The 18,878-nt window shown below is 36.5% G+C and overlaps 1 protein-coding gene across 1 annotated transcript in view; it reads left to right on the top strand.

Moving 5' to 3' along the window:
* LOC306853287 (protein tweety homolog 3-like) overlaps window positions 1–18,635 on the top strand; it is a 69,641-nt gene extending 51,006 nt beyond the window's left edge. Inside the window, exons 8-14 of the mRNA XM_079390584.1 lie at window positions 893–948; window positions 5,479–5,571; window positions 6,752–6,844; window positions 7,486–7,622; window positions 9,992–10,165; window positions 10,975–11,050; window positions 15,280–18,635. Of these exons, the coding sequence (XP_079246710.1) occupies window positions 893–948; window positions 5,479–5,571; window positions 6,752–6,844; window positions 7,486–7,622; window positions 9,992–10,165; window positions 10,975–11,050; window positions 15,280–15,354 (704 nt within the window). The 3' untranslated portion in view covers window positions 15,355–18,635. The remainder of the gene's footprint in view (window positions 1–892; window positions 949–5,478; window positions 5,572–6,751; window positions 6,845–7,485; window positions 7,623–9,991; window positions 10,166–10,974; window positions 11,051–15,279) is intronic.
* Window positions 18,636–18,878: the final 243 nt, after the last annotated feature.

The following is an 18,878-nucleotide window of genomic DNA, read 5'->3' as shown; positions in this document are numbered from 1 at the left end:
CTTTCTGGCCTTGCATAGACCGCAACACAACTGAAACGTTCAAGGCTCAGAAAGGTAGTAAGGACATCATTAAAATAGTCCATGTGACATCAGTGGTTTAACCTTAATTGTATGAATCTATGAGAATAAAACAAAAATAATGACTTCATTCAACAATTTCTTCTCTTCAGTGTCAGTCTTCAATGTGCGTTCATGAGACACATTTCTTTGCGCACAAAATATATACTTGTGGCTTCATAAAATTAAGGTTGTACCACTTATGTCACATGGACTATTTTAACGATTTCCTTACTACCTTTCAGGGCCTTGAACGTTTCAGTTGCATTCCTGTCTATGCAGGGTCAGAAAACCCTTGGATTTCATCAAAAATCACATTTTAGCATGTTTAAATTCCTCCTACAGATTTTCCTTCAATATTGATGCAAAAAAAATCTGCAGATTTGGTCTGGGATTAGTTATTGATTCTTATGCATTAACTGGGAAATTCTCCTCTGCAGTAGAGAAATTAGATGCTCGGCTTAGCATGGGAGAGCGAGGCATTTGTGAACAGAATCTAGTTGCTTGTGGTTGGAAATATAGCTGTTCAGATACCTGACATGGCTGCGGTGGGTTCTCTGAGCTCAGTAAATGACAGTGTGTCAGTGTGTGGGTTCATCTGCTTTGGGCAGATGTGAAACGGAAAGAAAAGAGAAACGATTTTTAGGAAGTTGCAGGTTTATAATGACTTACGCAGTGAATAAAATTGTATTATATGCTTGCAGTGAATAAAATTGTATTATATGCTTGTAGATGCAAGCAAATGTCATACTTGAGTGGGTCTTCATCTAGGTGATAAATGCTGATTTCTTTCATGTCATTGCTCTTGTCCTACCACCCCTCTCTCTCTTTACAGATATCCTGCAGTATTACCTCACATGTAACGTGGGTCAGGTCAACCCCTTCCAACAGGTAATCATAGCTTCTACCTCTCTTGAATGCACTGATTCAGATTTTATCTGTTAACTAAATCCCTCACTTTCAAATCTCTGAGAGATGTCTTCAGAAAAAGTATATCGGCTCTGTTCCAAACACTGGTGAGCTTCCTAACTGGAGAAGTCTGGCATCATAGAGATATTCCCAACAGAAAGGATTTTGCTAATAGCAACATTATGCACCATTATAGGTACCTAATTTGGCAAAAAAAATAAATAATAATGATTAGGGATGCACCGAATGTTCGGCAACCAAAATTGTTTGGCAGATGATAACAAAAAACATCTTTTGGTGTTCGGCCGAATAAGCGAAAAGACCAAATAAATTGTACTGAACAATGACAAGTACGAAACACCGACAGTGAGAGACTGTATAGCGCTGCATCTCATGTCTCCGATGAGAAGAGGAAGGAGTGGTTGTTGCTGGTTACTATGATGATAGAAATCCCTAAATGGCCTCAAACGTTTAGTAAATAAAACTGCAGAATGTTATGTTTTCAAATACACGCACAAATTGCATGCATTCGGTGCTGCACGAGCTCGCGGCGCCAGGGTTCAAAGTACAAATCGCAATTAAAAATCTGCGCTAAAATACTGTTACTCATCATTTGCTCAGTAACATTTTTATATTTTTTTTAAAGACGTGACAATGTGATGCGTGCGACAAACATCTTCCCAAATTCGTAATGAGGTTCATTTAAATATCTGCATGCTGTCGTCAACAAAAAGAAGCCCTAAGATCTTCCTGTGAGTTTCTGCCAAAATAAAATCTAAGAAAAAGCAACATCTTCATCAACATTCATAAATGTTAGAATTGTAATTTTACTGTTGTTCTGTAAAATAAAATAAAAAATATTTTTTTATTTTAAAAATATTAAATTTTTATATTTTTAAAATAAACTTTTAATACAGCATTACATGTGTGCATCATGGAAATGGTAATCCCAGAATTCATTGCTATGAGGTAGGCCTGGGAGATATGGCCAAAGAAATGATCACGATGTCAAATTTTTATTTCTTTCATGTTTAAAGCCAGAATTTTGCTCCATTTGCTCATTTTCTGTAACAAAATAAATATCTAAATAGAAAAAATAATTTCTTAATTTCTGCATGTTCTAATGAGTGATATTGTTTCAAATCAAGAAACAGGTTTGGGTTGCCTGATAATATTAATAATAATAATATCACTTTTTTTGTCTCTTAGAAATGCACATTTGATAGTAGCTTGAGTTAGGATGTAGAGGTACATTTTTGTTCCTTTTTAAAATCAGTAACATCTGTAAAAGTTGTACCAACCTCCGTTTTATATGGTTAAATTTATTCTGACTAAGTTTTTTTTTCTTTTTTTAATTAAGCATATGATCTCCCATAGTAGCATACATTTAAATCGTGATAAACACAATTAAAACCACACATATAGCACCTCAATACCATGGTAAAAATATAACTATATGGTTTTTAGGTAGCCTATTTGTATGAAAAACAGTAGTCTAAAAACATTCTGTATAAATGCACACAAGCTTAATCACAAATACATACACTATAATTATACACCATTACTCCTGTAATAAAATTCAGTGTGAATATCCCACATTTCTGCCACAATACCTTGGTGCAGTGAGTGTTACTACAGTAAATCCATGGTAAATGATGGCGATGTGTAGATTGAAAAGCCTTCTGACTGCACACAGTGTTTCTCCTGTTTGGCTATAAACTAGTTTAAATCACGGAGTCATTTGTGTTAATCGCTGAATTCAAGCGCTTCACTGGATCTCAAAGCGCTGTTTAGTGCTCGCGTGACCGAGTAAACTGCTCTAGTGAGCTCACGGATAAACGCTCCGTGTGGCACGATTCAAATGAGGCGTGCTGTTTCGTTCGGCTTTTGGCGCATAAACATTATATCGAACTTTTATCAAACTCTTCATATCGTTTTATCGAGGAAATTATATCACGATAATTATCGTTATCGATTTATCGCCCAGCCCTACTATGATGTAATTTAAAAAGTTAGTAGCATGCTAACGTGTTATTTTAGTATTATTTATATTCTGTTATAGTATTTACTAATATTTTTTTCCAGTTTAAATTCTAGTTTGAGTTTTGGTATTCTATGTGCTTTTGTCATTTTTAAAATACAAATTTAATTTATTTTATATTGTTCTTTTTATACAATTTTTGAAATTTGTATACATTAGTAAAGTTCTCTTTTTTTTTTTTTTTTTTTTTCAGTTAACAAAAATATTTTTAATAGCTAGTTTTAGTTACTGATTCTAACATCAGACTCTGTTAGTTTTGTCCTGTGTACTTAGGTGTGAGAGACCATTAATGGTCTACAACTTCTGTAGATAGTTAATAGACAGCAAGGTATCTCACTGGAGTTTGGAAGACAGCCAATCTCCTCTCTCCGCCTCACACTCCATTACAGGGGACGTGCCGCCCCCTGTTTAGTTTGCCACTGCACATTAGCATTCTCATTGTGAGCTGCTCAGTGGAAATGTGTTTTCCTTTGGCTTCCTGTCTCTCCTGTTAGTTAATGGAGTCAGACTTCGTCTTTATTTGAATAATGTATGTGCATGATTTAACTGATCATGATTGATGGATTATGTCAGTGACCACTCCATTGTGTTGATGTCATTTAATTTAAACGAAGGGTAATGCCCATATGGAGATTGAATGCTCTACTTTGTCAGCTGATGTCTCTGAATGGAGTTCCTCCAGTTCTCATGCAGCATACAGATGAACTGAGCCTGATTCACATCTGAGACTGCAATGTATTGAAATGGATATTGATTTCAGATTTCAGTCACCCAGGAATATTTTAAGAACATTTAAAAAGAAATGCTGACTATTCTGCAACAAGTTTAATGCTTTAATCAGAGTTGCTTTGCTGTCTACAATGCACATAAGCAGTTACCATTCAAAACAACTAGTTTTGTTTAGTTTAGTTTTTTTTAATCTGTGAAGTTTGGGATTGGTTAGATTTTTTTTTTTTATGTTTTTGAAAGAAGTCTCTAATGCTCACCAAGGCTGGTAATTTTGTGAAATATTACATTTTAAAAGAACTTTTAAGTTTGAATATATTGTCAAATGTAATTTTACTCTTGTGATGGCAAAACTGAGTTATTATTACTCTAGTCTTCAGTGTCAAATCATCCTCCAGAAATCAATCTAATATGCCGATTTGATGCTCAAGAAATTTTTATTATCAACATTGAAAAAAGTTTGTGCTGTTTAATATTTTTTTTTTTTTTTGTGGAAACTTGATACATTATTCAGGATTCTTTGAATTAGAACGTTCAAAAGAGCAGCATTTATTTGAAAGAAATATTTTGTAACATTGTCTTGACTGAAAATTTGATCAATTTAACGTGTCCTTGCTCAATAAAAGTAGTAATTTGTATTTAAAAAAATATTTTTAAGCTCAAACCTTTGAAAGGTAGTGTATATAATGCTGCTTTAGAATTTGACCAAAATAATGTTTCTTCTAAGGCGGCATAATTTTGTAACAGAGTTGGAGTTGCGTTTGTGTTTTACACAATTCTTGTTCGCTGCACTGAACCTATACTTGCTGATGCCTGTTGTCTTTAGTTAGTTTCCAGCACTGTTGTTTGCATTTAACACGGTAAGCAGAAGTCTTCTGTGAGCTCTGTAATGAAGGACATGTTGTACTTTCACTGCCTCTTTTTCAGTGAATGTCAGCAAATTTTCCAGCCTATCATTGTGGAACTGTTGGCAGACAAAGCTGACACGGTGGCCATTTGGCATTTCAAATATTCATGTTTTCTAGACCTTTGCTTTTGAAATGCTCTGCAACACACCTAAATGGCCGGATGCAAGAGCCTGTCCTTCTGTACTTTGCTGCTGGGTGTAAATGCACTGTTGCATTATGCAAGCAGCTCTCTCTGCTGCTGCAGTACTAACAGTGGAGTGAGCGTGGGTGTGTGCTAGTGAATGAACACTGAGATAATACTTCTGCACTGGGCAGGAAGTGGAAGTTGCACACGCCAGTTTGTATTACCTGTCGAGCTCTTAATATTGCATTTTTGTGTCTTTCAGAAAATAACCAGAATCAAATAATTACACGCCTTATTAATAATGATATAGTTTTATGAATTATACTAAGAAACTCATACTTTATTTAGCTAAGATGCATTCAAATGATCAAAAGTGACAGTAAAGACGTTTATAATATTGTAAAAAATGTATATTTAAAAAAAAAAATAAGGCTCTTTCATTAATTTCATTAAAGGAGTTTTTTATTATTGATTTATTTTTTATCTAATGTAGTCTTGGTGACTTCTTTCTTTACTTTTGTATTATTAGCTTTTCAACTGCTGTCTTTTAGTTTCATTTTATTTTTCATTTTTATTTGGGTCACTTTTAAGATTTATAAATGTGTTAAGATCTATAGGTTTTTGTGCTAGATTTAGTATACTAACCAGATTCCTATAAATGAAATGATGTTTGCATACAGCATGTAAGTGGTTTTTGTTTTTTCTCGTTGTAGAAGCTGTCAGGAAGTCACAAAGCACTGGTGGAAATGCAGGATGATGTGTCAGAACTACTGCGCTCTGCAGTCCGGGAATACCCCCAAACAAAGGTGAGCACTTGTATGTAGATATCTCTGTGTGTGTGTTTATTGAGAGCATGCATGTAGTGTGCATGGCCCATTTCTCACAGTCCCTGATGCACAAAAGCTTGCAGGTCCTTTTGTAGTGTCTGTGTGAAAATGTTTGTGTGTGTGTTTACTACTCCTGGGCCTCTGTCATTGTGCAGCATCTGTGTGTGTTCAGGGACAAAGTGATGGCTGACATTCTGTACATGTGAGAAAGAAAGCCGTCCTCTCACTAATACACAAGCGTTGAGAGAAACCGCTGAATCAATGGAAATATGTCACCCTTAGAACCAGTCAAAATCTGATTACCACTGCAACTTCATACAACTTAGACCTCACATAACACTGAGCCTTTAAAAGAAAGAAAACAAGCCTCTCTTCTTTGACATCCTCCTGTGTGAATGTTTTGCTTTGTCATGTGTGTGCAATTGTGTGCTCATAAAGACTGAATAGAAATGAGGATGTTGATTATACTTCCTAGTGTATGCCTATGTAAGCACTGTGACTAATTGCAGAGTTTAAATAATAAATAAAAAGAAAACAAGTAGAATAGAATCAGTACATTTTTAAAATAAAAAGTAACAAGTAGTAGAATAGAAATAATCGAGAGTGTTAGAGCGTCAAGTTTATTTTTTTTTATTTTTTTTTTTAATAAACAAATAAAAAATATAGTATAGAATAAAATTAGAACACTACTGTTCAAACGTTTGGGTTTCAGTAAGAAAATAATACTTCTATTTAGCAAGGACACATTCAATTGATCAAAAGTGACAGTAAAGAAAAAATATACATTTCAAATAAATGCTGTACTTTTGAAATTTCTTCTCATCAGAGAATCCTCAAACAAACTGTATCATGGTTTCAACAAAATATTAAGTATTAACTGTTTTATCATTGAAAATAATAACAAGAAATGTTTATTGAGCAGCAAATCAGCATGTTAAAATCTTTTCTGAAGAATCACGTGACACTGAAGACTGGAGTAATGATGCTGAAAATTCAGCTTTGCATCACAGGAATAAATTACATTTTAAAATGTATTAAAATAGAAAACACTTATTTTAAACTGTAATAATAGTTGAATAACTTTGAAACATCTTTGTAAATGTAGACATTGCATTTAGAGTAACCATTTTATTTCAAACTATGTGTGCTTGTTTTTTAGGGAAACCTTGAGCAAATTCAGGGGGGGTTGAACACCACTGAAGTTGGACTGCACCAGCTCACCGCTCTTGTGGACTGCCGCAGTTTGCACATGGTAAGTGTTTTAGAGTATATGACCACTTTGCACATACGGTTCCTCTCTGACTCAATAATATGGACTTTTGGAAATCCATTATACATTATTAATGGTGTGTTCATTCTGCAAAAGCAATAACACACTTTACGGTCCAAAATGTGCATCTGGGCCGTATGTGGGAGAGTTTGTGCTGGAGATGCAGAACAGCGCTGGCAGGAATTACAAATGGAGCAGTTTTGCAGTTAATAATGAGAGTAATTTGGAGGAAGGAAGACGCTGCCATGTTTCTATGATAGCAGCATGTGTAAGGCTGGTTGTAGTTCAGTCAACATGTATTATTAAAAGCCCTGTTTCTCTCTGCAGCATATGGTGCCGTCTACTGCAGGAAGTTCTTAGTTAGAGAGTGTTTTCATTTCTTCTGTATCTATTATCCACATACCCAGCAGAGACTGGTTTCTGTGTGTGTGCTGTAACATGCAAAGCATTTAAAGTGACAGTTGACCCAAAAATTATTTTCTCATCCTCATGATGTTCAAAACCTGTCTCCTACTTTTGTGCTTCCGCTGATGAAAGAAAGTCAATAATGGCAATGAGTGAATGATGACAGAATTTTCAGTGTTTGTGTGCAGTGCTGTGACTGTCTTTCTGTTTGTGTGCAGGATTATGTGCAGGCATTGACTGGAGTGTGTTATGATGGACTGGAGGGCCTGATCTACCTGGTGCTGTTCTCGTTCATCACAGCTCTCATGTTCACCTCCGTCGTCTGCAGTGTGCCACACACATGGCATGGCAAAAGGTGAGATCTGAAGAGAAAAAAATTCATAAATGTTACAAATATTATTTTATGGTTTTATATAATAATAGTTGTTATAATTATTATGAATTATAGAGGGGTTATTATAGTTAAGTAAAAAAAAAGTGTTAGTCATTACTAGACAGTTTAATAATATTAAAACCATATGTATATATCCATATGTGTATATATGTGTGTTGTATGTATACGTTATACCTACCTACAATTTTATGACAGCTATACTATTACTAAAAGTAAGCATCTGATAGTGACTTTATACTATATACTCCCAACACTATATCACATGAAATATGTATTATCAGGCTTATAGTGCATCAAAGAAAAAGCAGCAGTTTTGTTATTGTCATAAAACACATTGTTCTTTTCCCACACAAGTTAGTGTTAGCAGTATGACGCAGCCATTCAGTGGAACATCCTCATTTTTGTAGTTAATGCACTCGGGAGGATTAAGCCAAAGATTAAACACCAGTGGAAGTAGTTAGTGGTGTATTTGTGTGTCCATGGGCATTGTTACGAAGACTATGGTTGGACACCTCGTGCTTCCGTTACGCTCTTTGGTCAAAATCTAAACGGAAACAGCTGCCTTGCTCCATCTCTTCCACCGTTCCTTCCTTCCAAGCGCTCTGTGTGGGAATCGCTCACATCTTCCTCCCATAATTATATAAACTGCAATAATTTCGTCTGATCTCCCAGGACAGGCCTGCATCAGGCAAACAGGATTACACTGGAGGAGATAGAAAGGACAAAGACACCAGCTTAAGCATATTATGTAATTATCACACTCATAAGTGTGCGTCTCATAGTACACAGCTATTCACACTACGTTCACACATTTCTGCAACATATTAAAGTGTTGCAACCTTGTTCATGACCCTAAATGAAAAAGTTACAAAATTTCACGAAAATCATCATAGGTTAACAAGTATTTCTGATAATTAAAAAATCGAAATGTGCTCCAACTAAATGGCATAAAAGTATAATTATTTTTGTCATGAATCCTAGTACTGAAAATGATCACTTGGTGTGAACAAGTTGTTTACTGGATCACCTCTGAGTTTACTTTTGTGGACAATAATGCAACCACACTTTATGCCAGTGATAATTTTCAAGTGTTGGCTGGAGTTGTATTGAAGCTGAACTAGTGTATACTGAATAGTTCAAGTATAGTAGAATAGTTCATCAAGCGTATCCATGTCCAGCAGGGGCTGCCCCCGTTCACAGCCTTCCTGATAGTGTTCATTTTTCTCTCTCTGGTCACCATCAGCTTTTTCATTCACGTTCATTAAGCTAACACAGTGAAGATACATCTCGTACTCGTACAATCCTGGTCGCATGTAATCCAATCAGTGGACACAGGAGAACAGACTTGTTAGTGGTCTGTCAAGAGTCACAGAGTCACTGATGCAGGTTTTTGTGTGGTTCCAGGCTTTCCCTCAAACGAAAATATGTCCTCCCTCTTGGCCAAATGCATGCTTCTCTCTTTGTTCCCTGTGACTGAAAGCAAGCAGAGCACATGCCTCTGTGGACTTGATGTGCTCTTCCTGTTTGTCATTAGTAACACAGCAGAGAGCGCCCTCTTCTGTTCATATCAGTGTGACGCATTGATAGTGAAGATCAGATGGAATTTATTAATGTATCAATGTATAGTTGGGCATATCACAGTGGTATGATTCATATCCCACCCCACCCCCCAATTTAGAGTGGATTCATCTGTTTCTCTGAAGTTTTGGATTTCCACTTTGAATTAAGATTTATTTATTGGACTACGCTGATGATATATGTGACAATGGACCACAAAACCAGTCATAAGGGTAAATTTTCTGAAACTGACATGTTCTAATCAATGCATATTACTAATCAAAAATTAAGTTTTGGTATATTTATGGTTGGAAATTTGCACAATATATGTGCATGGAACATGATCTTTACTTAATATCCTAATAGATTTTGGCATAAAAGAAAAATCGATAATTTTGACCCATACAGTGTATTGACTGGTTTTGTGCTCCAGGGTCACATATGTTTAGTGACTGCTTGTCAGCTATATGCAGTCTCTAACACTGCTAACTGGCAGTTTTACTCCAATTCACACTCCCACAGCGATCACGCAGTGAGCTTTCACTGAGGTGACTTCACAGCAATTCACAAGTTGCGTGACATTGGGCTGTGTTGACAGATTAAACAATATCAAACTACAGCTGATGTCCTCTGAAATCAATGAAGTATCACCACTGAGCTCAAGACAGTTTGAGCTGATGGATCTGTCCCTGTAATAAGTCACTTTGAATAAAAGCGGTTATTTGATTCCAGCTAACAGTATTGTGTCTGTCTGTGTGTGTTTGTGCATACAGGCCTAATGAGGACAGTGAGGAGGAGTCCATGGCTCCTGGAGGCAGACAGAATCATGATAACCTGTACCGGGTACACATGCCAAGTCTCTACAGCTGCGGCAGCAGCTACGGCAGCGAGACCAGCATCCCTGCAGGAGCACACACTGTCAGCAACGCTCCTGTTACTGAGTACATGTGAGTTAAACACACACACACACACACATGTATGACGTCAACAGCCAATACATATGAACACATACAGGTCACCTTTTCCATTCTGTGAGGGATCCATTGAGTTTTTTGTAGGAATAGCCTGATATTCAGTTTGACCGATACTTCTGATGCTCACACATTTTCTATTACATCTCTTTTTGGTTCTTCCATGTGCCACCATTCATTTAAAAATGATAAACTCTAAGTCATTTGAGTGAAACTTTTATTTGTCACGTAAAATGACTATGGAAACAAATACACCACTATTTACATCACAAAACTGCTTTGTATATTGATTCCACTTAATAATAATAATAAGCTGATATTTTTTTCTTTTATACTACTACTTTTACTATTAGAAGTTGAATTGTAAAACAATTCTATTCATCAAAAAATCCTGAAAGCAGCAAGTGCAAAGCAGCACCATTTCAACATTGATGAAATAAATGTTTCTTGAGCAGCAAATCGACATATAAACATGATTTCTGGAGGATCATGTGACACTGAAGACTGGAGTAATGATGCTGAAAATTTAGCTTTGACATCATGGGAATAAATTACATTTTAAAATATATTAAAATAACAAACAGGTCTTTTAAATTGTAATATTTCACAATATTGGTGTTTTTACTGTGTTTTTGTTCTTTCAAAAGCATTTTAAAAAAATCTTCCCAACCCCAAACTTTTAAAGGGTGGTGTAAATAAACAAGTACAATAAATTTGAAATAGATTAGTAACATTAATGCAGGAGGATTTTGAATCTTTGTAAAGAGTGTGTGTCTCATGTCCAGGACCCAGAATGCAAACTTCCAGAACCCTCGCTGTGAGAACACTCCTCTGATCGGGAGAGAATCTCCTCCTCCGTCTGTAAGTATCTGCACTCGTCCTCAGTGAATGACGACATACAAACACAATAATCATAAACACACTAACGCACAAACCACAGAGTCATTTTGACAGCCTGAATGCTTAAATGTTCAACTCAAATAGCACGTTCTTGTAGTTTGCTTGTGTAAATCAATGATCTCCCCCACTGTAGTTTCACTGTACACAGCAAGTCGTTACAAAGAGCCCTGAACTCTGTTCAAGTAAATATCTAATTAAATGATTAAGTTGAGTAAGCGGACCTTTCAAGCCAACTGCTGTTGGACAACTTCTGCTGTTGGGAACTTCTTGCTTGCCCAATCTTACAGAACAGTTTAGGTAGGGTGGTGATTTATACCCATAGATCGATGTCGCATTGATTTATTTTGTGTGTGAGGAAAAGGAGAACCGAGATTTTGAGCCAGCTGCCTACTTGTCGACTCGAAACACCTTGATAACTGAAGCGAGGCATCAGCACAGTCACCTGTAATTGCTGAAATTGGGTTGTTAAACTCAGTGCTCCGACACGGAAGTGGGGGTGATTGATTACCTGAGTGCCTCTGACATTTCACATAGACAAGTATTAATTTATTTCAACAGCTCTTTTTGGGAGCCAATCAATATGAAGTTCCCAAAATAAGAACTAGAGTACAAAAACAGTCTTGCTGTACTCTTTACTCTTAACATTTTTGAGGAAAAAATATTTAAAAGATTGGTGTGGCTAAGAGTTCAGACAGTATGGCTTGTCGGTTTCATTCTTGTCTGCAGGAATCCGCCAACCCAGAAACTAATTCGCTGGGGAGATTAGTTGGTGGGGCTGTTAGCATTCACTCATTAACAGACACTGACATTCCCAGTACTTGTTCTGCACCACCTAGTCGACTAGTAAAAACTAAAATAGGATTTCTTTTGAGCAACTGCCTACCTACCATAAGCACCAAAATAAAAGTTCACTTAAATCTTGTCATTACAACTGTGAACATTAGGTGGCGATGTGGATCCATGATGTCGAGGAGATATTGACGTGTGCTTTCAGACACTTATATTATTTTGGTTTTCAAGGTTTTCTTAACAGTTTGGCGAATTTTCTTGAGCGAAATCCAGTCATTTAGTATGAAGGCGAATGATTTCCTTATGCAGATTTCACAACAAGTTCAACAGAAAACTGCTTGGTTTGAAAGTGACTTCTGTCTGAACTGTGCTTCATACATGTTAGACAATGGAACTATTTATTTATTTATTTTTTTTGTGACATTTTTCTAATGTTACATTTCCTTATTTGGTGTATTTGTGTCTTGTAACAGTCATGCATTCCACCAGATGAGAATACAGTTTTATGGTCTTATAAAAAAATTTGATTAAGATTGCTTATAAGATTAGTGTATATTATTAAAATACATTTTTATATAGCTTCTGATGAGCGCTAGTGTCTTATTGTTGACTTTTGCAATTATATTCAATGCATTATTTTACATAAATTTTGGAATTATGCATTAGTTTTTGTATGACTAATTATCGTTTACATTTAAATTTCACATACATATAATCATCTTTTTTACTTGCATATTATTATTATATTTATTATTTATATATTATTTATTATTTATTTATTATTATTTACTTTTTTTGGGTGGGGGTTCTTGCATTTATTATAATAGGATAGTAGCTAGACAGGAAGCAAACTGGGAGAAAGAAAGGGGGACGGGATCGGGAAAGATCAACGGGCCGGGACTCAAACTCAGGACACCTGAAGCGCAGTGGGGCACTGCATGTCGGCACGCTGCTCACAAGACTATTGACGCTGACACTTGCATTTTCATTTTTGGCAAATCAGTTACATGACCACAAATGTACTCTGTTTTTAAGAAACATTATCACTAGGCAAACTTTAAATGAAGCTAAAAATCTCTGTTAAAATGAGTTAGTTGGCTGGTAGTTTAGGTGAGATACAGATTGTCAGGGCTTGCTGATGTAAGTTAACCCCACTCACACCGTATACTTGTGTCCCCTCACACCCTTGTGTCTGGTCTCGTGTCCTCTAGACGCTGTGTGTGTGTGTGTGTGTGTGTGTTTGGGAGTGCATGTGTACGTGTTTCTTGTGAGCTGGAGAAGCAGTCAGTGGTGTCTATCTGCTCTACAGTTTCTTGTCGTTTTCTTTTCTGCAAACCCACACAGTTGTATTTGACATCCACGGACAGTAACAGCCATCACAGCTGGCAGTTAAAGCCATCGGAGAGTTCCCGCTCGTTTTGGTAACAGCCTCGGCTATTCCAACAGGTACTCATATGCCCCAACTCCCACTTATTGGCCCACTTTCCTCCCTTTAAATACAAAAAACACAACAGTGTGATTCCTTCCCAAACCGCCCTCACTCTGACCCAAGCAAGCTGCCCCTAGTGTTTTTGTTGTGTGTATCCCTGGTATGACATGTTCTCCCTCCACCTGCACTAACTCTTCACATATCTGACAGATAATCCAATTTCCAAGAACACAGAGAAGAATAAATGCATTAAAGCAGACATTAAGGGAGAGAACTGCTTTTTAATTTAGTTTGGCTAATGATTAGCATCCTAAAGGTGCATTCACACTGACAGTCATTAAATTGATAGAGGTCACTGAGCCGCTGTGCTATTAATTTGTAATTCACGGTCACTCATTTCAGTGAAAATCAGCAAATCTCGGTCAAGTTTTATTTGAATGTGTCCTCGTTACAGTGCAGTTACACTAATAAGCACTGAGTAATATTAATAAGCAACCTCTGTCAGTGTAAACAAGTACTGTAATGTCCTGTAGTCGTGTTTTGTGTAACATTAGTTACACCTTTCACAAGTGATTAGTATTTTTATCTTGAAAAAGTAAATGTTATTAGGTAGTCCTATTAGGGATGCATTACTGGTATCAGTATCAGCTTGATGTGTTGAAATTTGAGTTTTGACTAAGATCGGTCAGCTCTAGTCGCTACATATGCATCTGTAAACTGATGATGATTGGTGTGCACTGGATTTGAATGTACAGATTAGACTTGTCTTTCATTTAGAAACATGTGACTGAAGTTGTTAATACCTGTCTGAGGGAATGACTCATTATCTTATTATTAAGCTATTTGCAGCTGTTTGAACTAGCCATTTTGCAAATGTAATCGGCAGATGGAGCAATCAGCCAGTTATATTCATGCCACATTTAAACAATAAATAAGCTTAAGGGAATCAAAAGAGGATTTATGTTAGTATTAGGGTAATTTTAGGTCTAGAAGTATGAAGATATGTCTCCTCGTTTTTGTATATCAAATCTTGTTAGTGGTTAGGTTACATGTAAGAAAAGTAGAAAATAGAAAAGTAGTTTTTATACTTTCATTTATTTGTTCAGTCTATCAAAACGGCAAACAGTCAAAGTTGAAATGTGCATTTATTTGCCATTAAATAATTAAATAAATACTAATTGCACTAGTTCAGTCTCTACAAACACATTAATATTGCATGTAAAAGGCTGTCTAAATGATTCTGGGTGTGCTGTGACAGACGTTATTGTTGTTAGTTATTATTTTGTTCATTTTATAATGCATTTATTTTTATGAACTTTTTTCTGTTACTACTTATTTTTTTGTTGAGTTTGTCATTTTTATTAGTTTTTTTTCCGCAAATGTCTACATAGTTTTTATTCAATTTTATCCCAATTTAATTGTTTATTTTATTATTTTACTTTTTTGGTTGTTGTTATTTTGATATTTTAACTTCACTAACACACTCATTATGCCAAAACAAGGGTATCAAATCTTTCAAGGTGCAGTTTCCAATCAAAACATTTTTTAAAGAATGTATTATGTATTAGGGATGTACAATATACAATATCCGTAGCATTTTTCTTATTGGCATCATAATTGGTTACTTAGTTGTGCATGCTAAATGTCTTGTTTTTACATATAGATTACTACCTAATTTTTAAATTAATCTAATTAATAACACATTTGAATGAATTTTCAGCAAATTTTAACATTAATATGATAAAGTATGTTTTTTGTATAATATGATAAATGTAATTATAAAATAAGTCATTTACAGTTCATCCTTAATATGCAATCATGAAGCATCTGTCTTTAATACCAGGTATTAACAGTGCCACTGTGACAGCCAGGCATGTTGCACACACTTATCTATAGCATTTTTTTATTTTTTTGTTAAAACTAAGTCTAAAAGATTTTTAATTTTTCTTTCTCAATGTTTGTCTCTCTCCAGTACACATCCAGCATGAGGGCCAAGTATCTGGCCAATGCCTGGCCCGACCCCAACAGCGGCACCTCAGCAAACTAGAGGAAGCACTGTCTTCTTTCCTTTCGGTCTAAAGCTCCCACTCACCCACATGTTGTTCCCACAGCCCAGACCGGTTTCACCCCAGGCCCACCCATCCAGCCATGCTGATCTTTGATGCGTGCTCTCCAACCCAGCTGATAAAGGACGTCCTTGCATCATGTAAATACTGCTGTCAGAGGAATGTTCCAGAGGCCTCTTGTGCTGTTTCCAGATGGCCGGTTCAGTTCAGGCAGCTAGTAGGGTTACTCTCAGCCCTAAGTGCTTGTGTGTGAGCGTCTGTAATGAGTATGAACTTCATTACCTACAGATACATTGAGTGACGTGTGTGTGTGTTGATCCATGCTGCCCTTGCTCATTTGTGTTGCTCTTGCCAGAGGTTCAGAAAGGTCCAAAACTGAAGAACTGGACTAGGTTTAACGCCCATAACCCTACATCCCTGCATAGCCTCTGTCCTCTGGTCATTTGAAGTAATGTGACCTTCTACATTTGCAAGACCTACTGCCACATCCCAACTCTACCGTTTACATCAGTGGCATCTACTGTAATATAACTGAACCGATCTAATCTGAACAGCGTGGGAGCAGTGAGAATTTTCCCAGAATTCAGTAATTGGGTACCACTTGTTTAGGCTTAGATGGCAGTTTTTAAATTAACGTTAGCTGTTCTAATGAAATGGTGCGAGAAAGAAGTCCAAAAACATACTCTACTCTAGTAAACAAATGCAGATGCCAAGAATGTGTCGACTCATTGTACGTGCTTTGGCACTAACCTCCATACTCAAGGGAGTGATACACCTGTTGTTTTATTCACTGCATTACTAATATAGTCCACTTAAATAAGTGAAAGAAAAGGAGTGAGCGAATTTGCTTGAGCAGTGAACGCCATCTACTGGCAAGATGCAGAATACATTCGGCATGACTCTCGCAGTGCATTTTGTATTCAATAGCAGCTAGCCATTGAGTGTACATCAGTTGCAGTGAATTATGGAAGTGAGTGTACTTGATTATGTTCACTGTAGTTGCAGACACCAAATAGTGCACTATATTTCAGACACAGCCCAAGTTTCTCTCAAATGGACGTTAAAGATAAAAATTTGACTGTGGAAGTTCACAGAAATGCTTGACTTGTTACGTTACGGATTCCAGTGTAATGCATGAAATCAAGCTTGAGTTAGCATAGTTAGCTTATGCATTTTTGTACTTGTGTATAGTATGTTTCTGGCCTAAATCTGTAGCATACGCTGGTTGTGAGGAGAAGATTTTTTATTTTTTTTTCATCTCATTTACAGGCTTGAGTTTTCAGAGAAATTATGGTTTGTAGATGTTTACCTATTGAAATTCTTGTTGGGTTCTTCTCAATACACATGGACTGAATTAATCCAACTACTCATTTAACTGGGCTGTATCCACTGCCATTACTGGAAAACCTGGACAACCAGAGCTGGACAAAATCAGCCTAACAAAGAGGACGTTTAGGAAACCTCATCAGATAGTTGACCAAACCTTGATGACCTTGATGACCTGGACCAAAAGCTGATGATCTGGACAACCTCAAACTGCTTTTATATCCAAGTACTTTCAGTCTGAATACAACAGAACTCTAGAATTGCTTAGTCTGATGCTGGGATCACATCTGAACATTACATTTGTCCTAAAACTGTACAAACATAGAGACACTGGGACCAGCTTGGACAATTTGTCATCGCTTATCTGTTCTGGGAAAGAAGCTGGGATAAGTTCATTGTAGTGTATACAATGTAAACTTAACATTTGGACCTTAATTTTGCTGATCAGTTTAGTCCTCAGGAAAGGGGACACCAATATGGCAGGAAGTAAAGTCATCAGTGTCCTGTCTTTTTTTTTTTTCCAAAGAAATGGAAGAGAGCGGCAAGCCTCAGTAACTTGTGCTGTAATTCAGTGTGACTTTCAAAGCCCGCAATTTCCTGGGCTTTTTGCTTCTGTACCACAAATTGCTTTCATTCCCAGATTTGAGGGGAAACTTGCCATCCCAGAAGAGGATATAAAAGTGATGTGCTGTCAGCCAGAATATTTTCTTTTTGATGAGAGCACAGACACACAGGAGGCTGGCATCTGATCAGGGTGAACTCCCTTTCTCCTCAAAAGACCTCTCTCTGATGTTGTAGACCGAGTCTCGTATGAACACATCTCTCCTCTGGACCTTATAAAGTGGTGCCAATGTTCTCATACCATGGGCACCTTTGGTCCCACCTTCACCCACACCTCAGGACTGACTGCCTCCTTCCTCATACTGCCAACATCTCAATTTCAAGACACCTTGTCCAGGTCATATCCTTACCATTTCAACAAAAAGCAGTCAAAAATGCTGCATTTTTATCATCCACATGCTCTAAATGCATAATGATAAAGGTTCATAATTCATGAAGAATAGATGAAGCATTGGTTTGGAGGTTCATTCTTATTGTTGAGCCCCGATTTCCATCTCATAGAGATCTGCGTGGGCTCTGCAGGCATGCTTTTTAAATGCAGAGTAATAACAAATGCCAATGTGACAGCGTTGCTCCTGAGGACTTTTATGAAAGCAAGCAAGAACTTCATGGAGAAGAACAGAGCCTTGGATTGTGTTCTTCAGCAGTTATTGGACCATGTGAGTTCTTTTGCTTCTCAAAGGCATGGTCATCCTATAAACATGGTTCCACTCCATGTTGTGTGCTACTGACGCTTGCATTGGTTTCTTGATTGATGCTTTTGTGATCAATGACGAGGTCCGTACGTCCTCGACTGTGCCAATAACCGACAGCTTTCCTGTATCTCTAAATGTTTCTCGTCTTTGAAGTGGACTCTCGTGAGCTCTGCAACCAGATGAGACACCTGTGAACATGAGCCTGACGTGGGAGTATTTTTATTTTTCTCTGTTAAATGACCATGTTTTAGTGATAATGCAATCTCTGTTTTTGTCACCACTTACTCCTTGGTAATGTCATACTGCAAAAATAATGTATATACAGTATATTGAACAAATGTTTGCAAGAAAATGCCCCATTAAGGACATGAAATTGTGATATCATAGTACAAACAGGATTTGTTTTTAATTACTTTTTATTTGAATTTCATAGTCCTCGTGGCATATTTTTAGACATTAGGAAGCACAAAATATTTTCTCTTTCTCTTTTATCAAGATGTTTTTATATGACTCCACTGTCGGATGAACTTTTTTCTGTTACTAAAATATTGTAAATGTATAACCTGTGGTTTTATTGAGCTTGAACTGTGTTTTCAAATTAAACCTAACATTTACTGATGAATGTGTCTTATGTTCAACTGCATGTTTTTTTTTTTTTCATTTTTTTTTTTATGTCTGTAGATTACATTATTTTAATGGTGACCTTTCAGACTAATTCAAGATCATAAGGTGGTTTATTGGGTTGAATTTGGAAGTAAGATTACTTTATTGGCATTAATCTTTTTTTAATGCTATCGTAGTATAGTTATAGAGCTTATTCAAGGATTTTGTGTTTATAAAAAGCTGACATTTTATAGGAGTTC

Source organism: Barbus barbus, assembly GCF_936440315.1.
Source record: "Barbus barbus genome assembly, chromosome: 3".
Taxonomy (NCBI): Eukaryota; Metazoa; Chordata; class Actinopteri; order Cypriniformes; family Cyprinidae; genus Barbus; species Barbus barbus.
This window is presented reverse-complemented; position numbering and strand designations above follow the sequence as displayed.